General features: G+C 35.8%; 1 protein-coding gene and 1 long non-coding RNA gene across 3 annotated transcripts in view; one reads left to right on the top strand and one right to left on the bottom strand.

Annotated features, from left to right (window-relative positions):
- The window catches only part of tmem72 (transmembrane protein 72), a 122,484-nt gene that overhangs the window by 92,260 nt on the left and 3,186 nt on the right, over window positions 1–27,038 (top strand). Inside the window, exons 1-5 of one of the 2 annotated variants that reach the window (XM_055171114.2) lie at window positions 20,780–20,918; window positions 22,098–22,147; window positions 22,250–22,348; window positions 24,749–24,815; window positions 26,460–26,531. In XM_055171114.2, coding sequence (XP_055027089.2) covers window positions 22,129–22,147; window positions 22,250–22,348; window positions 24,749–24,815; window positions 26,460–26,531 — 257 coding nt within the window. In that variant the 5' untranslated portion in view covers window positions 20,780–20,918; window positions 22,098–22,128. Of the gene's footprint in view, window positions 1–20,779; window positions 20,919–22,097; window positions 22,148–22,249; window positions 22,349–24,748; window positions 24,816–26,459; window positions 26,532–27,038 lie in introns of those variants that run through there. The other variant, XM_073873361.1, reaches the window with a different exon arrangement.
- Window positions 20,502–21,272, bottom strand: LOC129416740 (uncharacterized). Its single transcript, XR_008635508.2, has 2 exons — window positions 20,979–21,272; window positions 20,502–20,867 (listed from the first exon to the last, which is right to left on the bottom strand). It is a non-coding gene; the product is annotated as an uncharacterized lncRNA (long non-coding RNA).

The following is a 27,038-nucleotide window of genomic DNA, read 5'->3' as shown; positions in this document are numbered from 1 at the left end:
TGGACGGATGAATGGACAGATGGATGGACAGGCAGAGAGATGGATGGATGGATATATAAATTGATGTATGGACGGACGGACAGACAGATGAATAGATTGGACGGATTAATGGACAGATGGTTGGACAGGCAGAGGGACAGATAGACATATAAACAGATGGATGATGGATGGATGGATGGATGGATGGATGGATGGATGGATGGATGGATGGTTGGATGGATGAATGGACGGACGGACAGATATAGATAGATATAGATGGACATACGGACAGGCAGACGGACAGATGAACAGACAGATGAATAGATTGGATGGATAAATGGACAGATGGATGGACAGGCATAGGGACGGATGGATGGACAGATGAATATATTGAACGGATGAATGGACAGATGCATGGACAGGCAGAGGGACAGATAGTAAGGGTGTGCCATATCATATCGTTTCACGATCATACCGGTATAATTTTTTACATGATAAAAAACGTCATATAATGATATCCATGATATAGCGACGTGATGACGTATGGTGCATTTACGTTCCCTACCGCGCAGTCGCGCACAGCAACAACACCTGAGAGCAAGAGCAGCATGTCAGCAACGCGAGTACAACCAAGCTGTAAAGGTACACGAGGAGGAGATACTAGCAGACAGCGGCCCAAAAATAAACTAATGACTCAACCGAGCATCGCTGTGCAAATTACTTTAGTCACTGTTAAACTAAAGTGTTAATGACTGAATTTAAATCCAAAAAAGTTAACCTACTAGTTATACTGACGCACGTTTTCTTAATATTTAATTAGACAGATCCATCTTTTCTATTCATTTTCCATTAAATTATGCGATCTGATGAGTTTAAAGCTCCGTTTTACCCTGTTTGTTTCTTCAGCGAGTGCCGCGAGGCGCGGGCGCACCGTCCACTCCTGGGTCCTAAAGTACCCCCCCCCCCCATTTCTCACAATAGACAGATGCCTTGCTGATTTCTTCTGTGTTTATATGAAAATCTGATTTATTCACTTGATTTTTATCTGAACTACATGAGCATTTATCTCACAAACCCAAATGTGCCATGATTAATGTTAATGTTATTTATTTGACGTTTATGCGAACAAAAGTGCACTTACATGTAAAATTATTTTGAAATCAAAATTTTAAATAGTTAGCTAATGACTTAAGTTACTGGGATCTGTGAAGATTTCTGAAAATCTGTGGTAGTGTCATAGTGATATAAAATTTTCATACCATTTCATCTCTATTTTGTACTTTGTTTAAATTTGACTCATGCTGTGTGATTGTGTCACAACTTTTGCACTTTAATGCTATTTTTGACACTAGATTTACACTTTGAATTAGGTAGTCTGTCATCAATGACAGCTCATTGGATGGAAATTGCCCATCCTTTACCATAATTTTTTATACCGTCATAAATATCATTACCGCAAAAATTCTTAAAATATCATGATATAATTTTGAGGCTATATTGCCCACCCCATAGATAGATAGATATATAGACGGATGGATGGACAGATATAGATAGATATAGACGGATACACGGACATACGGACAGGCAGACGGACAGATAGATGGACAGACAGATGAATAGATTGGACTGATAAATGAACCGATGGATGGATGGACGGACAGATAGACAGACAGACAGATGAATAGATTGGATGGATGAATACACAGATGCATTTACAGGCAGAGGGACAGACAGATGGATGGATGGACAGATGGACAGATAAATAGATTGGATGGATGAATGGACAGATGCATGGACAGGCAGAGGGATAGATAGATATATAGATAGATGGATGGATCTGGATGGATGGATGGACGGACCAACAGACAGATAGATGGACAGACAGATAAATAGATTGGATAGATGAATGGACAGACAGACGGACAGACAGATGGACAGACAGATGAATAGATTAGACGGATGAATGAACAGACCGACGGACAGACAGATGGACAAACAGATGAATAGATTGGACAGATGAATGGACGGACAGACAGACAGACAGACAGACATACACATATATAGATGGACAGGCAGATTCAAATACAGGGATTGCCGAATGGACAGACAGACAGACAGATAGATGTATATATAGATAGATGGATAGACAGACAGACAGATACATAGATCTATCAACTCAGCATTTTCATTTTCAGAGCATATACATACACAGGGGTGACAGGCAGAAAGACTGAACCTCAAGCGATCACATTGTTATACAAGCCCACAACACCCTCTTTTTACTATTTCTAAGCTATGCAACATTTACTAACAAGAGCTATAAAGATTCCAAACTGCAATCAGCATTCATATAACCATAAATTATTATATGTGCATGTGTGTGCGTGCACCAGCTGTGCCTTTCTGAACCTGGGTGAGAAAAAAACAATTAGGCCTGGTCCCCAAGTGGAGCAATGGGTCTTTGTTAATGACTAACATCCTGCAGGCTGTGATCTCACATCCTCCAGGGATCTCTGGCCATTATTCAAAGAAGTTCAGGGGGCGCAGGGCCAGGACACAGGTCAGGGGCCTCCCGGTGCATTAGTAAGGAGAGCACAGATAGTAAGGGTCCGCACAAGTGGAGTATCAGCAAAAATCCCAGAAGAGAACGGTTACAATTTACGACTGAAAAGGTTAGAGAAGGTTAGTGCATCCTAAAAATATAGCATTGCAAAAAAACAGTTGCATGTTAAACTCTGTACTGCATTTAAACAGCCAATAGCTTCATGTTAAAATTATATTTTTAAGCAACAGCAGTATGCAGACTTTTAAACACTTTCAACTTGTTTTTATTAGTTATGTCAACTTATCACAAGTAAAAACTTAAAACAGTAGGTTGAATTGACTTGCAAAATGTCATGCTTTATTTTATTTCAGTAAGACCGTTTAAGTAGTGAATCTGGGAATATTTCACAAAAATTTCTTTGCCATGCATGTTCTTATATTTTAAATTGTTCTTATACACTAAAAAAGTAGTCCAAGTCATGCACTGTGCACAAGATTAAGCCAATTTCCAGTACACACACTATTACTTCGCCAGAAATCCAGCACAGCTTAATAGTAAGTAACACAGTTTCGCTCATGTTTTGGAGAGGCGTTGGGTGCTGTGGCTTGTCAATCAAAAGATTTATATAAATAAAAGAGGCTTAAAGTGTCTTTCTGTTTTTATATTCATAGCGTGTGACAGGCTGATTATGACCTTATCACAGTTTACAGCAATTTATGGCTGAATGCGAGTAGTTTTTGCAGAAAAGAGACAAAATGACATGCAATGTCAAATTCGTTAGAGAAACATTTGGCATAGATGTGTCAGCAGACAGTACACTCTTAAAACGAATGTGTCAAAACAACACATTTTGTGTCTGTTAAGGACAACACATCTCTGTGTTGTTATTGGAACAACACACTTTGTGTTGTTTTAACACATCTTGTTCATTAATTTAAACACAAAATCAATGCAAAATGACACATAATGGGTTAAATAAGATAACACGAAACACTGTGTTAAAAATTAACACATCCTTTCTTAGAGACAGATGGACCACATTTGTCAGAGAGACAAAATAAGGAAGTATTTGTAAATTTTTTGTATTTTTTTAATGATTTGAGTGAATCCACAATGAAATCCAGTTTAATCTTTAAAGGTACTTTAAATAAATCATTTTAAAGTATGAATTTCTATGCATTAAGAAAAGGATAGGATTTAAAAAAACATCTGGTTTCAATCAATATATTCGAATAATCACCTGAACCGCTACAGTATTTAATCTTAATCAAAGCTTTCCTGACATGACCACACAGCTTTGCAAGAGCGGTGCTCCTCTGTGGGACGACATGGGCTCCTGTGGTAACATTTAAACCACTGTCTACTTTGACATCGCAATAACAGGAGAACATAGCCAATGTTTATCTATACCATGTGTAATAATAGGGTTTTATGCCCCAGTGGCCAATCTCTGTAGGTTTATGTTTGCCATTCGGCTCAGTTGGCCTCTTTAAGAATCTGAGAGATGAGTTACGGATGGTCACACTGATTTGGCTCCACACGCCTGTTTTTGTCTATTTATTTCTCTTGGCTCGCCATCCATTTATTCTGTCAAATTTATACGGTGTTTAAATCTGTGTATTTAAGCCTATGCTGCAGGTGGGAGCTGTTTTTTGGCACATCTACTTCTCCATTGTGAAAACAAGTTTTTTTGCTGCTGGCGCTGCTGTTTTTCAGCTTGTATGACAGAATTATTGGATCACCAGTAAGTTCAATAATTTAAAGTGTTGAAGAAAATTCTGGAAATGGAACGCATACAATTGCATTTGTGTTCCACTGATGTATAAATACTTGTGGCCAAGTAAGACATAGGCTGTAAATAAACACTTACTGTAGGGGATCTATGCGCATGGTCTAAATCGCACAGCGCAGAGTCTAAACGGGCATGTCCGAATCCAATTTTGCTAATTTAACAACGGAAAAATGGTCTGTGCGCCTGGCACACAGTCTAAAAGGTTTGTTCCTATTTTCGTAATGAGTAATGATTGTGTTTTCAATAAACCAATGAGAGTCTCATCTCTTATTCTCTTTAAAAGCCTGTTAAGATCGTATCGGACCATAGCGGATTGCCTATTTACATGGCGGAGTTTGTAAGCAAAGAAAATGTAAGCAGATGAAGAAGACCACCAGTTTAAGATTGATGTTAAAAAATTGCGTTGTGTTTTATTTATTGCAATGGTTATTTTAGTAATTAAAGCTTTGGTATTTTTTACACGTCGTTATTTCAGTAATGGAGTAAAATAAGCAGTTTTTTAATTGCTGATAAAGTATGATGCATGAACACTGTAATATCAAAAAAAGGTTTTAAGAAAAATGTACAAATATGCAAAAAAGGTTTGCATAAGCAAAATACTTTATTTGTAACAAACAGGAAATAAATTATTTACAAACATGCGGAGATCCGAAACATTTTAGCACTCAGACAGCGCCGTGAGTTTTTTGCTCTTTACGCCTTTTAACGTCTTATAATCGGTCCTCGTTTATGTCAATATTAATCTTTTACATTTTAATATTTCATTTTTTATATTTAAAAACGTTTGTGTGCTGCTGCACATCCATGTGTGTTATAAGCAAATTCGCATTGTCGTCCCGTTTATAGGCGCATTTTACTAACACGCCCATTTAATAACACAAACAATATTGCGGCATTGACTTTAGACCAGGTTTTAGTTGGTCAATGACGTAGTCTATTTTAGTTGCATCAAAATAGCAACGCGCCAACAATGCGCCTGAACACACCTCGTTTTCAGACCAGAACGCCCATGGGCGCAAAAATTTTGCAAATGCCATTTAAACAACATGGCACTGAATGTGAAATTGACACATGCGTTGGGCTTGAACAACCAAAAAACACTTGCGTTGCACTTTGCGCTGCATTGCGCCGGGTGTATTATAGGGCCCATAAAGTCATACAAGTATTTGCTGATTAAATAACAATGAAAAGCAGCGTGCCATCCAAAAATCACACTATATTTCAGAGCTTGGTGTCTTAGGGGTTTCCTTAAAAATACCCTCTTTTATTGTTTTTCAGAACATTACAATAAGTTGAAATGGGTTTAAATGAGAAAATATTTTTGTTTGTTTGTTTTGCTGGTAATATAATGTTCCCAATATGGCCATGAAATCAAGAGCCTGTGAGTTATGTCCTACTTTTAAAACCATGTCTGGAAAATGAAAACATTTCCCTTTTAGTTTATTGTAAGCAAATGTTGACCACTGGACACCTCCGTGTTGTTATGATTTGAGTTTACTGGCACATCAGGGTCAGATAGATGTCCACCGGAGAAAGTCACTCACCGCCATTGACACAACGTTCATATTCAGTTTCCTGTTTTGATTTTATGACGGATTGAGATCATCGGATTGTAGACCTTTGCAATTTTTTTGCAAGTTTTCAGAAAAATGCAGTGCTTTAATATAATGTAAATTCTAAGAAAAACAAGTGTCACAGGTCAGAAAATCAGATTTTAAGCATTCTGCCAAATATAACCAAGCCATTGGAGGACTATAATAAATAAAATATATTAACATAAAAATGTAAAAAATTTGCTGTAAATATGCAGCTGAAGATAAACACTGAAAATGTTTCATGTTCATTTAACTTTAAAGAAACTGTTGCCAGTAAATAAAATCAATGTAAAATCTACAGTAAGTTACTGACAACCAGCTGCCAGTAATACTGTAATTTCTACAAAATGTTTTACAGTGTACGTAATTCACATTCCATTTACCAAGCTTAAGAAGTAATTTTTACACAAAGACTTTCTAAATTGATGGATGTATGATATCTTAAGACCAAGTTTTATAAAACCTCAGTGCTTGTGATAAAAAACAAATAAAAAATAATTAACAGATTATTAAGTGACATCTCTTGTCCACATCTAAAACAAAACACGCTGTAAATCTCTGCAGACCCACAACTTGTATAATATATGGAGAGAATAAAAGCAAACTAATTATCATGCATGCGCATTACTTAATGTAATGGCTTATTTGGCTTTTTTACAGAACAATCCCACAGTTGGTGAAAAACCATCCAAAGAAAACTCACTTTTGACATTGCCTGATTTCTATGACAAGGCCATCCATGAAAAAATGTAGAGTAGGGTTAGGGCAGATCAATAGTCTGAAGGCAACAGCCCTTTTAAGAGTGAAAGGGAGTTAGGGGTTACTTATATTGTTTTGACAGTGCAGAACTCGAAAGCAGATCTTTTTCTCTTCATCTTTGTTCCATTTCTTTTTTTTAAGAGCTCACTCTGCTTTAAGAATGTGCAGTGGACTGTAATAAAGGCCATGCAACAATTTGGACCCATTGGAAAGGTTTTGTGCCCAAACACCTTTTACAAGCCTGATGTTTTGTATTATTTTGACATTAGTGTTTGCGCAATCCACACTGAACAGATATTACCCCACACATCTAGACACATCGGCATGTCTGTAAGTAACGAGAACAATGATCGTCTTACCGACATGAAGCCAATGTGCTGCCATTTTTGATAGACGTGTTTACATTTAAACAGGATGTGTTGATTGCTAAACAACATGCTCAAAATACAATTAGTTATCTCTCAAAAATGTATTGTTTAACTCCAGAAACCATTTATTAACCCACTGAATTCCTTTTTTATTGAGGATGGATGGGTTTTTAAAAAATGTCACAAAGCTAGGAAAAGCCATATTATTTAAAGGGGACACATAATGAAAATCTGACTTTTTCAATGTTTAAGTGCTATAATTGGGTCCCTATTGCTTCTATCAACCTAGAAAATATTAAAAAGAACAACCCATTAACTGATAAGATATAAGATGCATGCGAAAAATAGGTCATTGTATTGTGGCTCCTCTTGTGATGTCAGAAGGGGATCTTATTATAATATAACAGCCCCTGAATCTACACTATCCAACCATGGCACTGCCATTTAGTGCAAAGAAAGAGAGAGAAAATAATTGACAGCACAACTGAGTTCTAATTTCAACAAACCACCATTATGGCGATCAGTGTTTGCATTTCATCAGCTCATTTGCATTTGAAAGGCCACACCCCAAAACAGCACATTTTTACTCACACCTAAAGTGTCAATTTTAACATGTTATAATAAATGATCTATATGGTATTTTGAGCTAAAACTTCACATGTGTACTTTTGGGGGACACCAAAGATTTATTTAACATCTTAAAAAAGTCTTGTGACATGGCCCCTTTATTATAACTCAGATGTGTTTGGCTAAAGAAAGAAGTCATATACAATTATGGGGTAATTTTCATTTGTTGGTGAACTATTTCTTTAAATAGTGGGCTGTAAAAGGGTCTATAGAAGAACCATTTTTGGACTTTCTTTTAGGACAAAAGTCCCTCTTTGTACTTGGGTACAGTATGGTACGCATAGTGTGAATATCACACTATGTGTACCATACTGTACCCGAGTATGTTTGTTTGGCAAGTGTGATCACTCCATACCAGGGTGCGGTAAGCTTAAGCGCAGAGGGTTCAGGTGGCAACCGTGCCAGAGTGTTGAAACTTCAGCTGTCGCTGTAAAAACACTTTGATATGCACACAAATACCTGCAGCCGCGTGCCACCCCATGCCAAAAAACCCCAGATAAAAGAGATGTATTTGACATCATGTGCACTGCGCCAACCGATCCATTTATGGGGAGACAATTAAGCTAGTGTCGGTTCAGTTAAGTAATGTGAGTGCACCCTAAGTCGGAGATTCCTAAAATAACCCTTACTACCTTTATTTGTTGACTTTTTTCCTCTACAAAAAACATTTTGTGTAACAGAAAGATTCTGTGGATGTCAAAGGTTCTTACCAAGCCTGACAAAGAACCTTTTAGGATCCTTTATTTGATTAAATGACAATTAGACTTGAGTTGAACTTGAGTGTTTGTGAAATGTTTTGTGGCAAAGTCTTGCACAAATATCAAGTCTTAGCCCTGACTTAAATTTTGGTGGTTACATAAAAGTGGCGGCTCGTGACTGCTCATCCGAGGATGCGCTAATTCAAAATAAGTGTTCGGATGGATTGTCACGTGTGTGGTTCCCTTTTCCAAGATATGTGTCCTGCGTGTCAAGAGATCCTGTGTGCATCACATGTTTTGTCAAAGTGGGTGCCTGCTGCACACGTGTCAAAACCGTTTGCGATGGAAGAGACGCTCACGTTCACAAAATACACGCAAGACACTTCCTTAACAGTAAACTTTGATTACGCATGAGATTATGCGAGTATCTGGCAAACGCGAGCGTCTCTTTTGTCATAAACCCTTTGGACGCGTCTGCAGCAGGCACTTGTTTTGGCATGACACGTGATGCACACACGATCTCTCAAAGCGCAGAACACATATTTTGAAATTACGAAACACACTCATGACGGGCTACATACATGTTGTGACGAACTTCGCATCAAGCGCCCTCAAAAAAAGAAGTCACCAGCCGCCACTGTTACATAAAAAGTGGTTACATAACCAATTTATATATTTTTTCGTGCTATCGCTTTGTGTATTAAGTGTTTCCGACATATACTGTTTAACATTACCTCCAAATCATACCCATTGCAACTTTTTAGGAACTTTGTACCACCTTTTAATAATCCATTACAACATGTCTAAACACAGTCACACTGTGCTTACAGGAAGCAAAGGCTTTCGAACATTGGTTTAGGTAAAGCAGTGTAAATTAGACAGACCGCTGAATAACCTTTCAAATCCTGATTAATTGCCCCAAACAGTCTGCTGAGCCGTGACAGAATGCTCTGAGCTCCATTCAGCAATGTGAAGTCTCTAAAGATGGTCACACCGGCAGAGCAACTATGCTGGAGGCTGCCAGCTGCTGCTGCTGACTTTGGCCGGCTCCAGTCTGGCTCATACGTGATCCATAAAATCCACATCCCAAAGCCAAACAATCTGGCTAGAAATAGGCTGAGAGGTTCCTTGCATTCAGGTTTAACTGGCATAGCACTACAAGGTCACGTGGGTTACGAAGAGTGTTTTTCTTCAAATGAACAGAGTGCTTTGCATTATGATGGGCGTTTGGGGACATAGAGATGTAATACTGGTGCAACAGGCAATTACATGAGTGCACATTGCAACTGTAATTATCATGACAGGCGTTTGGCAGCCCGACAGTTAAATTATAGATCATGAGGTGTTATACACATGGGCCTTAATCAGTTTTGTGTTGACCTGGTAATACATTACAGTGTAGACAGTAATGATGCTATATATATATAAGATGCTTTTCTCTGGAGACATGAACGTCCTTAAAGTTTCCAAAAGAGGGCAGTGTAGCTTTCGTATAAATAGCTATTTTCTTTTGCTTGTTAAGCAATTAGGGCGGCTCTTATTAATGTTTAAAAACATATACCGAGTCTATTAAGACAACATCCACGTTTCACTTGTGGATAATAAATTCAGCATTGCGTTTGTTTGCGGAAACGGTTGTTTTGTCTGATAGCCGGCGATTAAACTGTTAGGCTGTATTAAGCTCTTTCATACTAAAAGCTGTTCATTTCAACTCATTAATCTCACTGACGAAGCAGTCCAATGACAGAAGCCTGGCTCATTACGGTCTTTTCACTTTTCCATGACTCTCTCTTTTAACCCAGTCCTCCAGAAGTCCACCCATAGCTAATTGAGTCATTCATCACCACTATCTGTAATGTGACTGCTGCAAAACGAGGTGTATAAGAGAATAAACATACAACATCTCTTTAAAATACGTTTGATAAAGTGCTTCAGTCTGATGGGATTCGGTGCACGCTCCTTACTCCAAACATGTTCCAATTTAGTCATGTTTTACAACAGTACATATTGCCAGTATGGATTTTGAAACACGTAGAGACCGAGGTTAGAATAACAGCGTATAATGAGAGATATTGATGTATTGGTCCTTTATATGAAATCTGTGGTATTTTGTGCAAGCAAAGTAAGATTTACTACAGTGATTTAATGAAACTCTAGCAATCATTATTCATTGAATACAATAGTCATTTTTAATAGTTCTTCTCTTTCAGTGACATGAGTTCATGTTTCGTCTCTTTACAAACACCTGCAAGCAAATGTTTCTAAGGGTTACAAGGAGTATATTTGAATTATGTAAAGTATTATACTCTATGACATATCCTCCATCGTAAACCAAATGGCTGCTTTACCTTATTTAAATTGTTAAGCGATTGCCTTTCCTTAATGAATTCATTATGTATACTGTATACTCACTTTTTATTTTGATGGATGATTTATTTCACTGCAGCTCCCAGTGAAATATTGCAGTCCACAAAAGAAACTTGTGGAGTTTTTAAAAGAAACTGGAAAAACGACCACAGCGAGAGAGAAGATCTATGGGCTATTTTAAAATCTATTAGTTCACCTCACGGCTGGAATCTCCCCTCCACTTCCTTTTTGGGGAGATTGATGCTATTCCTAAAGAAGGTGTTTTTTTTTTAGACACAGACATATATAAATGACTTCCACAATGGGTGAGGAAAAACTATATCAGTGCTCAAATGGTAACACTTGTTGGCCAAAAACTATATAGTGGTATAGTATAGTTTTAATTTTTAGAATGATAGGGCATGTATTTTTGGAGACTGGTCAAAAAATTGTTTTCTTAGTACATCAGCTTATTACACACTATATATACACTGAAAAATGAGTCATTCAATTTACTCCATTTTTTAAGGTAAGTGGTTGCAATCAATTTATTTAAGCTACATTTAAACAAAAGTTTTTTTTCAACCACTTACCTTAAAAATTGAGTAAATTGAATGAATCATTTTTTTTTCAGTGTACACACTTGGGTAGTTTTTTAAACAGGGCTTAAGCTGTCCTAACTAAAAAAAATCTTAAAATATTAGTGGCATTGTTTTGTTTTAAGTTGCACACCAATATTATTATAGACGATTTCATCGGACGCACGTGATACACGTCTGGTTCCGAACTTTACTTCCGGTTTCGTTTTTTTTTATGGTCTGACTAGTTGCTAAACTGATCTCTTGAACAAATGCCTCGTCGAAAATAACACGTTTTGGTTTCCTAGGTAATCTCTGTGTTGTTTTTTGCTTGTTATATAAATAAACTACGTTTAAAGTACTTTGTGGTTATTTATTATTAGTGGTGTTTACCGGAAGTTACATGCGGACCGCGACAGCCGCTTGTTTATGTTGTTACTGCTGAAACCGTCTTATAGGCATGGGTCGGTTACCGTTTCAAGGTATACCAAGGTTTTAAAATGTCAAGGTTTCAAAACCACACAAATTTTCTGTGATACCATGTCAAGGTTGGATGAGCTGTGTTTACACAAAATTAATTAAATCATTAAGTCATATAATTAATTTAATGTTTACATTTAGTATATTTTGCAAACATTGTTTTTTTAAATATTATAATTTAAAGGCATTATTTTTACCTAACATACATGTTGTACATTGCTTAAAAATTAAACGTATTGTTTCCAGTTGAAAAGTTGTTGTTTGTTAACGCAAACATTTTAAAAAAACTAGGGCTGGGAAAAGATTAATTGCGATTTATCGCATATAAAATAAAAGTGATTTTTGGCATAATATATGAGTGTGTGCAATGCGTTGTCCCAGAATCCATTATTGAAACAACACATTTTGTGTTACTTTTAACACAACTTGTGTTTTATTTTAACACAAGATCAACACAAAATGACACATAATGTGTTAAAATTACACATAATGTGTTAAAAGCTTTATGCACAAAGATATGTAAAAATTAACACATCCTTTCTAAAAGTGTAATTCTTATGTACATATAAATACACACACATTCATGTATGTATTTAAGAAACATTTACATGTGTATATATATTTATTTATATTTTTATATATTCTATATTATATATAAATAAAAAAATTATATATATATATATATATAAAAATCTGACATGAATATATGTATGTGTGTGTTGTTAAAAATACACAATAATTACACACAGTACACACACACATATATTATGCAAAAATAACTTTTATTTTGTACTGTATGTGATTAATCGCGATTAATCTTTTCCCAGCCCTAAAAAAACACATTTTAGTGTTGCAGTGGCAATACCGCAACACCGTTAAACCGCTGTGTTTTTGCTTAAGGTTATCATACTGCCAAAATCTCCAACCCTATATCACGAAATTGCGTGACTGTTTCGCGCATGGACCGGCGTGGCAGTGTCGCGCTTTGCCGCGTTTGAGCGTGGGCATGTCGCGCTTTTCTGTTTGTGTCGCTGTCGCGTATTGGTTGCTCGGCTTTTTTGTCCTATTTTCAAACCATTGTCGCTTCGGTTTAGGGTTAGATTTGGTGCTTGTGTTATATGTCACTTTAAGTATTTGTCATTTTAAGTATTGGTTTATAAAATAAAAAGATACAATACTTATTCTTTTATATTTTCTAAACTTTAACCAATTGTCACCTTACGTTGGGGTTAGAGTTTGTTTAGGTAAGGGTGTCATTTTATGTAAATCTAACCCTAAACCGAAGCGACAATGGTAAGAAATTAGGACAAAACAGTTGAGTAACCAATACGTGACAGCGACACAAACAGAAAGCGTGACATGCTCACGCTCAAACGCGGCAAAGCGTGACATTGTCACGCTGGTCCATGCGTGAAATAGTCACGCAATTTCGTGATACTGGGTTGAAATCTCATACCGGCCCATGTCTTATAAGGTATTTAAAAAATATATATAATATAACTCAGGTCTAGTCCTGTCTTATTCTAATCTAAGTCCTGGAAACCACCCAATTATATTTTTAAAGGTCCCATTCTTCTTGTTTTTTTGAAGCTTTCATTGTGTTTACAGTCCGCAATGTATTCATGTTTCACGTGTAGAAACACATTATTTTTCACACAATTTACTTATCTGTATAGCGCTGCTTTTATTGTCCTATAAACAGGCTGATGTCTTCGTTGTTCTATGAAGTCCCCCCTTAAGAAATACGTAACGGGTTCTGATTGTGTAGTTTGTTTAATGTGTTTTGATTCGACAGTAGCTTAGCTTAGCAAAGCCGTCTGGGCGTAGCTGGCGACTGATGTATTCCTGTGGGCGGAGTTTAGTCAAAAAGTTTTATTGATGTCATTCAACCAGGAAGTAGAGGGGTGTAGTCCAAGCCAACCGTTCACTGTAGGCTTCGAAAGGCGAATTCTGTTAAAGAAAATATATCACCTGGCAATGAACTTTGAGCTTTATCATTTTGCAGGTATTATTTATGCCTAAACTAAACTAAAGTTTGAAAAATGCGATCAGGAAAAACTTGACCTTTAATATGCATTGAAGTGCATTCAGAACTGTTTTGGTCCTGCAACCATAAGTGCATTTTGTTATTGTGCTTTTTTTATTCAAGTTATTTCTTTTGTCAGAATAGCAGATGTCTCGACTGATATGCTGATGCGCTTGCCATCGTGCACAATAGCTTTAATGATTTCCTTCTTTCTTCAAAATCAGTGAGGTTATTACGGACATGGAATGTTTTAACTATTGCTTCAGATCTTAAAATGAAAAATTCCTCTGGCGTCCTTCATTTCAACCTTACAGAGACCTTGAAAAGGAGATATGGTACACTCCTTAAAAATTGAGTAAAGTGAGTTTAGAAGTAAGCGCTGTGTTTATGTATTTGTGGTTAATGCTTTAAAAATCATCTTCTATTTAGCTCGGAATTATCACGTTTTTCTTTAAATCCTGAAAAGTCAGACCGGTAATCTACAGTAAGTGCTGCATCTGGCTTTCCTGTAGACTCAAGTCTGGAACTGTTCTGCATGAGAAATGCTTTTTAAAATCCTTAAATTTTTATTAAATGTGACAGTTCTGATCCTTAACAGACTTTCACACAGTACGGAACAATGCAATGTCTAAACGGCTGGAAAAAAACACCTCAGTTTATTATTTGGTGATTTGATAGATCCAAGCTGTGGGTTATTCGTCCGATGCATTTTTTTTTACAGGACACACACATCACCATTGCGGGCACTTGTAGCTTTTTCTAATCCAGTGGTGCCCCATAAAAACACCACGGCCGTCAGGCTCTATCTTCACTCATAGACTTTTATGGCGATGGAACAAAGAGTCGAGCAATCAGAAATAATGAGAGAGACTCAGGTGAGTAACTCTGTAAAGCTGGTGATCAGGGATTTGAGCAGGCGGAAAGACAAGCTGTTTCGATCCACTTTGAGAAAGCCATCTGACTAACAGACAAGTTAGTTAGGTGATGTATTACCTTGTTGTTACATTAATAAATTCAAATGTTAATCATATTCATACTAGCAAGATGCGTTATGTTTTCTTGCATTTGTTTTGCACAACAGATGTTTTTAATGTTCATTGTTCACATCATTTTTATGGATATTTTTCATTTCAAGATTTGCGCAATAGCATATGAACTATGACTTGTATTTCAGATTACTTTTGCTTTCTTTTTTAAACTGATTCATCTGATAAGTTGTCCATGGGCCATCTGAATCTTACTGTACGCAGAGGGACTCATGGGTAATTTACTCAATAATCCTGTTTTAGGGGAAATGGCAGAGTTGATATGCAGGACCTGTTCTGATCTCTTCCATCTCATTATAATTGTGTAGTAGTTGTGTCTGAGATCACAGCAATAAGTATTTCAAGACTGTTTGGCATGGTGGATCTAGGTCAATGCAGCATGAAGCTATGCAGACTCTCCTGATGCTCCTCTCCAAAGCCTGTCATCGACCAATCCTATCACCCATCTGACCTCATTTATCATCCACCATCTGAAAGCAAAGGTCAGCAAATCCTATTCCTCCATCCACTCAGTGAGACCTTTTTAATGGATAATTAAATCATGCTATATCAGTAATACAATGGAGTACATAGCTTTAATACAGACGGGGCCCAAAAGTCTGAAACTGCACTTTCAGAAAAAAGCACAAAACTGTAACTTTTCTATCACTACCCTCAAAGTTTTATTTTTATAACACATTGAAATACTGTACCTTTTTTGGTATAATCTTATATTATATAGTTTTGTGTACCTTTAAGGACCTATTGTGTACCAGTTAAATGTTAGGGGTACAATGCATTTAACTGTACTTTTAAAGGAATTCGATTATGCTTTGTATACCTGTAAAGGTACAAAACTAAACTTTAGGATACCACCCCAGTGACAAAAAAGGTACCGTTTGTACTTTATTTCTGACAGTTTTATATCAGCAATTAAAAAAAAATTTAAGGATAAATTGCCAAAGTCGTTCATTATGCAATCTCACTGTTTACCTGATGCTATGATAACTATTTTGGGTTTTCACAAATACATTTTTTTTCTTTAAAAATTAATCTTTGTACTCGTGAACATTTTAAATCTCTGAAAATTTAGACAACTAAAAATGGGGAAATGGTTCTTTATAAGGAAATGGTTATGCAAAGAAAAACTTTCTGATCCCACCACATCCTTTTAAAAAATTCAATTTACTCTTCTGCCACATGGCGGCAATAGATTCATTTTTGTCAAACAGATGATGTAATTAATATACAGTATAAGGAATGCTTTACTACTTACATAAGGCATGAGGCTTAGGTTTTTTCACTCTTATTAGGCGCACAAAAACGCTTTTTGTTTTGGCTCAATCATTCAAAAAATATTTGAGTTTGATTAATTATATTTTTACACAAGCAACACACATCTCTGCTACAAATTAACATTTGAAGTTTGTTTCTATTACTTATCATTCTTGGACAATTACACCAAATGTGACAGAAGTGCAAACGTTACAACTTACCTCATAGGTGGGGTTAATTGTAACAGGCAGGGGGTTAGTTGTAACACTTGCTAAAAATTAAGTTTGCAGGCAAGTATTTAAATACAATTTTGTCTGTATACTTAAAGCAGGTATTGTTTATATATCTGTATATAATAGACTGGTATCCATACTGTATTCATTCATCCAGTCCTTTAACAATAGTTCAATTATAAATGGATACAAATGTCTAAATATGTGAAAAAAAAGCTGCACAATTAGGACAATTTTTTTTTTATATGTGATTGACCCAGTCTGTAATAACCATACTACAGTTTCAAAATCAAATTCTGAGATAATGAGCATCAAAGTCTGATTTAAGCCATTCATTTCATTATGATTTCAGTCTTTGACGTGACAAGATATGAACAAAAATAAATTTGACAAACGATTTTTGATAAGACAGGCACATTTATTTTGTTGTCAGCCAGCAATCATTCGTGTGTAGCCTATTTAAAACAAGAGAAAAGCGGTTTTCATATCGTAAGTGCTGAGGGGTTAGTTGTAACACAGCATTACAATTAACCCCCGCTGGGTCAAAATATTTTCAAGCCCATCAAAAAAGTTGCTAAAAGCTGCAGACTTCAAAACGATGCTATGTTTTAGTCAACAAGACACTGGTTAAGATGCCATAACATTGTATTTGGTATCTTACACACCTAACTTAGAAACCGAAAAAAACATATGATGAAAAAATTTACTTATAAACACTCGTTCATCAATAACTCTCTGGAAAAACATTATACATTTCCAATAATTTGTGGGAGATCGTCTTTTGGCAGCGTGAAAAAAATACAGTAAAAACGTTAAAGGTTAGGGGGTACAAAGCATTTAACTGTACTTTTAAAGGAATTGTATTATGCTTTGTACCTGTAAAGGTACAAAACTAAACTTTAGGATACCATCCCAGTGACAAAAAAGGTACAGTTTGTACTTCATTTCTAACAGTTTTACATCAGCGATAAAAAAACAAAACAAATTTAATGATGGATTGCCAAAGTCATTCATTATGCATTCTCACTGTTTACAAACTGATGCTATGAGAACCTTTTGGGATTTTCACAAATAACTATTTTTTCTTTAAAAATTAATATTTGCACACTACACAATTTTTTTTTATAAGGAAATGCTTCTGCAAAGAAAGACTTTCTGACCCCACCACATCCTTTTACAAAGTTACATTTATCCTTCTGCCACATGGCAGCAATAGATTCATTTTTGCCAAACAGATGATGTAATTAATTTATAAGGAATGCTTTACTAATCGCTTTAATAAGGCATGAGGCTTAGGTTTTTTCACTCTTATTACTTGTTGTTGAAGCTTAGAATATTAGATGTCTGTGTGAATTAACCCATAATTTAAACACAGTATAGGGCCAAATATGGAGATTTTTGAATAATTTTAACCCCATACTTGGTTTTGTCCCCTTTGAGCATTTTTAGAATGCACCTCATCCACTTATGTTCATGATTTGTTGGGTCTGTTGGCTCTGCAACCAGGATTGTTTCTAGGTCAAATATGAAACTTTTTAAGTGAAAGCCAACAGTATGCCAGTGATCAGTCATCTTGAGATTTATTTATATAAAGAACCATAACCTTCTCGAAAACGACTTTGCGTTGCAAGGTTCTGCATGCAGAATAAAGCGATGCCGACCAAGAATCCTCTCGTGAAATGTTTATGGAGCAAGATAAAATTGCCATTGTAATCAAGATTAAATATACCCCAGCGGGCCGTGATGAATAACAGATCCATGCCAGAAATCTCATTATACAATTGGTAATGAAAGGAAGACGAGGAACACTGATTGAACAATATGTTTTGGTCTTACTTGAAACAGAAATCTTTTGGATAGTGTGAATCACCCCTTAAATAAATATCACATTTGAACTTACTTTCTACAAAATTATAATTTATCCAATGCCCAGACTGTCCTGACCTCTTTGTTATTTCAACAGTGGTTTTGGAGGTTTCTCAGCAGTGTCTTATATACGGTTAGTGTAATTATCTTTGAAAAATGTGTGCCATACTATGACAACATCATAGTCATTTCAGATTGTCAAGTCTGTTTTTATCCCATCCGTATATTGGAAAAGTCTCATCTGTGTGCCTGCAAGATAAATCGCTTTGTGTCATATGTGATGTTTGTAGTTCACTAAAGATAAGATGTTTTCTTTTGGTGAGGCAATATATCAGGCGTCTCAAAGGCCATAAAATTTCATATATCATCCCCAGAGGAGTTATTCACACCCAGCACATGTTTATATAGGACTGGGACAAATAAGACAAATCATTTAAAGGCCCATAAAAGTGATGGACACGTATGTTGTAAGAATATGATCTAGGAGTGCCTTTGACTCGGTGTGAATATGTATTTGGAGAAAAAGTCTTACATCATACAAGGTCATTTCTTTTTGTCGTAGGATTAGGCCTTTACAGTGGGCATTGCCATTCAATGTGATTTATTATTGTGTTCTTGAAGGCAGAACAGAATGTGTTATAGCCACAAATACAAACCAGACATCCAAAATGTAAATGTTAAGGATTTTGTGTTTTGGTTTCTAGTTCAACGTTCTCAGGACGTTGTCAAAACAATTCACTGATGTTTATCTGTTGTGTTTTCGGATTTGTTTGGTTAAGAGCATTAAAAAAACAAATTAAGGCTGCTGTCTAAATTGTCAACACACTGTGTGAGATATGAGATTTGTTTTTCTTGTGTTTTTTATTGTGTTAAAAGTTTGAATAAAGTTTGTGCATTGATCCCTTTGTTATTTCTATGAAAATGTAATTTACTACAATAGTACAGATCAGGTTCTGTCTGTGTTATAAACACATGAAATGTTCCCCAACAATTTGAGTATTGTGTTATTAAACTATTTGTTATCTGTTAACTAAAAGCTAAATTGATACACACTGTAAAAAAATCCGTAGAAATTACAATGTTATTGCAGCTGGGTTGCCAGTAATTTACCGTAGATTTAAATTTATGTTATTTACTGGCAAGAGTTTGTTCAAAGTTAAATAAATTTTAAATATTAACAAGTCTTTATCTTTACAGAATAAAATAACAGCCTCATGCAAAGCATTCTGGGAACCAGAAATCATCATCAACCTTTTTATGTTCTTGCTTCAGATTTTGTTTCCCAGAATGATTTGCTTGATGCTGTTTTTTTAGTTTGACTCTGTAAAGTTAATGTTCATTTAACTTTGAACAAAATGTTGCCAGTAAAAAACATAAATTTAAATCTACCGGCAACCCAGCGGCGATTTCTACGGAATTTTTTACAGTGCACATACGTGCATAACTTGCCTACGGTGTGCAGAAAAAAGACAATAGCAGACAAAATGATCCAAAGCATCATATATAAATGAGGAATACTACAACACTGTAAAAATAATAATTTCAAAATATGTTTTTATGTTACTTTAACTTAAATGGGACGTTTCACAAGACATTCCTTAAGATGTAAAATAAATCTTTGGTGTCTCCAGAGTACAGATGTGAAGTTTAAGCTCAAAATATCATATAGATCAATAAAAATTGTTAAACAAAAAAAATCATATAGATTATTTATTATAGCATGTTAAAATTGCCACTTTGTTGGTGTGAGCAAAAATGTGCTTGGGTGTGTCTTTTTAAAATGCAAATGAGCTGATATCTGCACTAAATGGCAGTGTTGTGGTTGGATACTGCAGAGCAAGGGGCAGTATTATCCCCTTCTGACATCACAGGGGGAGCCAAATTTCAATTACCTATTTTTTCACATGCTTGCAGAAAATGGATTACCAAAACTAAGTTGTTCTTTTTCACATTTCCAAGGTTGATAGAAGCACTGGGGACCCAATTATAGCACTTAACCTATTTAATCCCAAATTTTCCCAGAGATGAAATATATGAATTTGTGTCCATATCAGTCTATAATGTAAAATTTTTTTTAAAGACCATCAAAAACTGTGTTTCACATGGAGTTTAAGTCTATGGTATATAAATACATTATCAAGAGTACAGCGAGGAAAACAAGTATTTGACACATCAGCATTTTTATCAGTAAGGGGATTTCTAAGTGGGCCATTGACACAAAATGTCCACCAGATGTAGCCATCAAGCCAAACACCGAACCCATACAAAGAAATCAGAACATTTAAGTATACAAGTTGAGTCATAATAAATAAAGTGAAATGACACTGATAATAAGTATTGAACACATGGATACATGGAAAAGTCACATTTTCATGATACAGTATGTCCCTTTTAACAAATTAAGCTAAACAAGTTATGCCAACTTATCACAAGTCAAAACTTTAAAAAGTAGGTTGAATTGACATGCATAATGAAGTTGTTTAAACTTGCTGTGTTTTTTTTTTTACAGTGAAAAACGTTCTTTATAAATAGAAGACCTTCAAATCTCATGACCAGGTTTATAAGGGTGCAGATCCCACAGCATCTCATTGGTTTGGCAGCTTGATTCAATTGAAATGATCCCAGAACAGAGACTAGAAATCAGAATGCATGGCAGTCAGAATCAATGCTGTATTCTGGGAAGGATAAGAAGAACATGTTCATGCCATATGTACAGTGTATACACAGTAAGTCGATAACCCTTACAATCTGAATCAAGAGTACAGCGTGGAAATGCATGCACATACCTGGAATAATTTACTGCTAATCTGGCAAACAAAAGTGGTCTTGTTCAAGTGTTGGGGGATTTACTTTTTTTGTTTTGTTTTAGGAGGAGTCAACTTATGTCAGAGTTGTATAACATAGCAAAACTGGATTGCAGTGTATATATATAATGTTGTCTCCTTCAGGGCCTGAGTTAACTGAGAACTGATGTCGTCGTCTTGTCGCTTTTGTCCTGTGAACGTCCCGGTCACATAAACCTGAAAAATTTACAATTCACATCTGTGATACTTTTACAAATTCTCCCATAATCCCCTGTGTTTTCTTTTTATTTATGAACATTTAAAACACAATTTCCTGAAGAATGAGAATGAGTAGATATTTAATCTTTGGGGACAGAGGAAGTTTTATTGTTTCCTTGATAGACCTTGAATCAAGCAAATTAATTCTTGTCCTGCGGTCCTTATAAATAGAAAGTAAAGCCACATATGTGGGTTCAATTCCTAAAGCAAATGTTGCTCTACTGTAGTCACATACAATCACGTGTAATTTTACAGATCCTCACAGTGTCGTGCGGTTGGACGGGCACATCATGGCTTTAATCTTTTCTGATCTGTTATGACTGAGAAAACTCTGACCTTTGACACAGGTAACTGCAGACTGGATGATATGGTGTCTGTTCAGTGTGTCTCCTCCAGAATGATTAACATCTGTCTCGTGTCAGAATCGTCTCTGTATATTCTACGTGTAACAGGCCTGCGTTCTCCGCCATTAATCATCCGGTCGAGAACAGGGCTTATCGGCCGGACTTTTGAGACTCTCTGCATATTTTGTGTAAGAACACATCTGACCTCGTGCCAAGGACACTTTGATTAATTGTCTGATTGGCGGAAAGTAATTTCCCTCAACACCTATAAAAACCTTGCTCTTGAAGGTCACTGCTCATAACCAGTGAGGATTCTGTAACAGGCTTGTGTGCATAAACATGTATGCATATGTGTGTGCTCATTCGTCCACTTTGCCAGGTAATCTTTAACTATAAAGTTTTTCATTAGGCCTGCTGCATTTTATCCCTTCACCTTGAATAGAGGTGGAATGTGGCAGGAACAAGCAGCGGGTGGTCAGTGTTTGTGATTTCATTTTAGGCTGATTACTACGGGAAAAACGTCAGGACCCATGGCTCCCTTCAGCTCAGGCAAGGAGATTACTAACCAGGGTTACAGTGGCATTGTTTATGTTGCCATTCTTACAAACATTAAACTTCTGATTTGCTTTTCTTTTTAACTGTTATTAAAAGTTGTAAGGGAAAAGATCATCACTTTGGTCATGAAGGGCCTGGCTTTGTGGGCTGTGGTGGAATGCGCCTGCAGGGTTTCTGGCATCTCGACTTCTGCAGGTAGGATTGTGGTTGCGAATTATTGAAATGTTGCAATAAAACTCGTATTTATTTGCAAGTTGTTAGTGTGCGAGACTTCTCTTTATTTGTCATCTTGTAAGACATTGTTTCACAAAAGTGACACAAATGAAAGCCCTTAAAATATAACTAATTGTTGCAGTGATTATATGAAGAAATGTGTATTTCTAGAATGTGTTTTATAAAAATTACTCCTTAAATAAGGAAATTGTTGACTTGCACTCGCTATTCTTAGGAAATTGCTGATGTCAATATGGAGAAAATGGTGTTACATGAACAAGTAATACATTATGGTATGAACTTAAACATAAACTTGAACAACCAGAAAAGTCTCAAATAGTTTAGAAGTTTAACAATGGCTTTTAAAGCACTACATAATATGTCCCCAAACTATATTTTAAACCTCCTAGAGTTCTATACACTGGCAAGACCTTTAAGATCCACAAATCATCTGGGTCATTCTACAAAAAGGTGGAATTCGGGTGATGGAAATCTGCTTAAATTAACTTCTTTCAAAACACCCAAAACTTCTATAATAGCATTAATTAACTTGTCAAATCTATGAATCCGCAAAACGGGGAGCTTAATCTATGTTTAATTTTTAATACATTTTAATAAAGAATCCATGACGTTGTATCTTCAATACCTGACAAAATTAGAATATAATAATGGATAATGAATATGATAAAACTTATAAACTTAAACATTTTTCCATCTTGTTTTGTTTGTATGCTTTTATGTTGGTTAGTTAAAGGAATAGTGTTTAGGAAGTACTCATTAGAGAAGACGGTAACACCAATGATGGTAACACTAATGACAATTTACAGAAAAAACTAACATTTTAACAAAATGGCTGCCATTAGCCATGTGCTATTTCATCAGAGATGTATCAATCACATACTTATTCAGTATAATGTATTTTTATGTAAAGATCTTGACACTCCCAGCTATAAAAAAAAAGAGTAACACTAATGACATCCAAAAAATCTTATCTCAAAATTCTTAGATATATCATGATATTTATATTTTAGACAAATCACAAACCTTTTGCCTTCCTCCACTGCATTTCTTCCACTGACCTCTTGCCCCAAGAAAAACTTCAAAGATTGTTTCAAAATAAAGGTGCTTTGGGTAGGGTAACACCAATGACATAAATTTGGGGGACAAATATTTATTTGATATTACTCATATTAGTAGTGTATTTTAACCATTTCAATGTTTTAGTAAATTCATACAGGGTTAAAGGTAAATGTAAATTAGATTTGTTTTATAAAAAAACATGTTTTTAAATAAGAAGTACACAGTTCAACTTCCATGTATGATCAAAGGGACAGGGCAATTTTCAGGACCAGACATTTAAAAAAAAAGTTTAAAAAAGGGAAAAAAAGAAAATTACATAAATAAACTCTCTCATCATGTTAAGGACAGTCTATATTTATTAAATATATATATCATTGGATTATTGGGTCAAATTAAATGATTAAGGGGTCTGCAAAAGCAAGGGACGAGCATTTCCACCTTTTTTGTAGAATGACCCGTCTGTTGCTGGCTGTTCCAAAATCCAAAAAGAAGGCAAAAGGGGATTGGGCATTCTCCGTTATAGCCCCCAAAATGTGGAATAGCCTGCCTATTTACATTCGACAGGCGCCATTGTCAGTCTCAGTTAAAGACCTTTCTTTTTACTCTGGCTTTTGAAATGAGGTGATTGTTTGTTTTATTGGGTTTAAATTGTTTTTATTCTTTTTATTCTTCATTGGTACTTATGTGTTTTTATTTTGTTTAATAGTGTTTGGTATTTGAAGTGTGATTTAGATTTGTATGGTATGTATTGTGCGGCACCTGCTTGGGCAACACAGTTGCATTTAAAGGTGCTTTATAAATAAATAAGTTTGAAGTTTGAACATTATGTGTTTATATGACTGATAAGTAATAGACTTGCTGTTTTAATAATCATTTTAGGTTGTTAAAGTTTTTGAGTGTGGCGTTGAATCTCTTTGGTTTTCACATTATTTCTACAATTTTATTTTTGAATTAAAGTGTTTAAAATGACAAAACTGAGAATCTTTGATATGTTTAAATATTTCTCCAAGTTGCCACACATCATTCTTACCAATTGAACAAAATATTGTGTGTTTGTTTTGCTACTAAGCACAACTGTGCTGACCTTGGATCAATTTGTCTATGCAATGCATGTGGCAAACCTGACATCTAGTGGTCATTGGATATAACATACAAAAATGTATAACAAACAATAAATAAACAGATTACATTTGATCCTGCCTGCTGTTTAAATATTGCTTATGAAACAGTAGTAATGTTTTACTATTCAGAGATGTTGCTTTGATTCAACACAATTTTGTGTGATTGTTGTGTGTTTTTCAGTGCTTTGTGCAGTGGGCATAGAGACACTGAAACAAGGGGAGTTTCACAGCTTAGCCATCTATCTCCTGTGAGTATTGTTAAAACACCTTTTATTCATATATACTGTAGTTTTACACATGATCTTTTCCACAATGCAGGAAATATAGGTCAGGTTATATAGCATTTTTGATAAGTTTGCAAGTATAACCATTCAGCACAGTGTTGATCATTGCTGTCCCTGCATAGGCGGAGTTTGGGGAGGGGTGCAGTAGGGCACTGCCCCCCAGGCCAGAATCAATCACGGTGTGATTTTAATAGGTAGTCTGAGTAAGTTAAGGCTAAAATAGTTTTAATTCATTTAAAAACATGATGCTGCACTCTCTCGCTAATTTCAAAGTATAGAGGGTATGCACTTTCGCCGAAAGTGCCTGCGGTTACGCCCACTGAATGGCAAAAGACAGTACTAACAGATTAACAAGAATTTGGAGCTATCGTTTTACAAACTGTTAAAAAACACAGAAGGTAGAAGTAAATTGATCATTTATGCCAACGTCCAAAGACCACAGGTGGGTTGACAAGTTGCTAGGGTCACTATCAAGCAGAGGTTTTACTTTCTACTTAAAAGTGTTTTGTCAAGTATTTGTATTTTATCCGTCTTTTTCTTTGGAGAACATACATTCTAAAGCATATTATCATAATTTTTCCTCTATTACATTTCATAAATACAAGTTTTTGTTTTACACTTAATATTTAAGTACATTAACATACTTTTACTCAAGTAAAAGTACACAATTTTAATGTAATTAGGTATTAAATACATTTTAATATGTAATATTAAAGAATACACAGTATGATTATATGCTTTAGAATGTAGTGAAGTAAATTTTTTCCCAATACAAACACCCTAATAAAGCACAGATGCTTGGACAATGTAACTTATGTAAAAGTATTGTCCACCTCTGCTATCAAGTTCAACTAAATTTAATTTAAGCTGATAATAGTCAGTTTTACTGCCATTTTCGCGGCAGCCACTATGAAAACCAGCCATTTTGTTGAACGTTTGCCACTCACATGGAAAAGTGACATCAATGCATACCCTCTATTGCAGAACCCTTGTTTGCAGGTACACAAACACAAAATTTTGCTTATGCTGCTTATATAGAAATGAATAAGCAGACTTTATTTATCATTAACCATTTTTCAGCAACCGCAAATGGTTCACAACCCACCCAGACAGTTTATATTAGAAGTTTTATTACAATACATTAGTTTAGTGATTCCCTCAAGTAAATTAACTGAATCATTTTCAGTTTATATATCATCCGCAAAAGTAGATACGCTGAATTTCTAACAGTTGCTGGAAGTACAGTAGCTTCTCCTGGGAGTTACGCACAGATGGAAGCAAGTTGGCCTTTTGTCTCAGATTGTCTGATCTGTCTGGGCTAACAGCCAAACCAGAGAAGTTGTGCATGACCGACAGGGCGATGTTTTCTTGAGAAGTAAACATAAAGGGTTTGTGTACATGCATGAACATGAGAATGCAATGAAGTGACTGGAACATCAAGCTTACATAGTATGTATTGCTCACTGTGGATTAAAGCATAAAGTGGAACAAATGAATAAAGTATTGCTTTGTTCTGCTGAACTGTCTAGATTCCAACACGCTTAGCGAAGATTAAAATAAAATAAACCACTGCAATATATTAATTACTTCTGTTTGCATTTACAACAGGTTTTCTTCAGTGGCGATAATGTTTTTTGAAGTTGCATATTTTATTGATGCTCTGGTGGCAATGTGCTTCACGTATGTTTTCCCATTTAATAAGTTCAAATCAATAACTTTATTTGATCATTTTATTTTTAATTCCTTAAAATATGATTTTAAAGGGCACCTATGGTCCGATTCACGTTTTTACATTTCCTTTGGTGTGTAATGGTACGTTTACACCAATCGCGGTAGAGGCGTGAAGCGCGAGTGATTTCAATGTTAATGCTGCGTTTACACCAACCGCGGTAGAGGCGTGAAGCGCGAGTGATTTCAATTTTAAGTCAATGTGCAGATGTGTTGACGCGCGTCAGAAGGTCCCGCGGCGCGGAAGAGGCGTTCGGCGCGGAGCGGAAGACGCGTTTCCGCCTCATTCGCGCGTGAAGCTCGCGCGAAAGGCGCGAATTGAGCGTTGTGCGCGGTACGCGCGAATGGTGCTTTTGTGCATTTTGCGGTTCATGCGAATTTGCGGCTGACGCCCGAGTTGATGACACAAGTTGTTATTTCTATAGAGGAGACAGGAATAAAAAGGACCTCGCTTGGAAG

Source organism: Misgurnus anguillicaudatus, chromosome 11 (assembly GCF_027580225.2).
Source record: "Misgurnus anguillicaudatus chromosome 11, ASM2758022v2, whole genome shotgun sequence".
Classification (NCBI taxonomy): Eukaryota; Metazoa; Chordata; class Actinopteri; order Cypriniformes; family Cobitidae; genus Misgurnus; species Misgurnus anguillicaudatus.
This window is presented reverse-complemented; position numbering and strand designations above follow the sequence as displayed.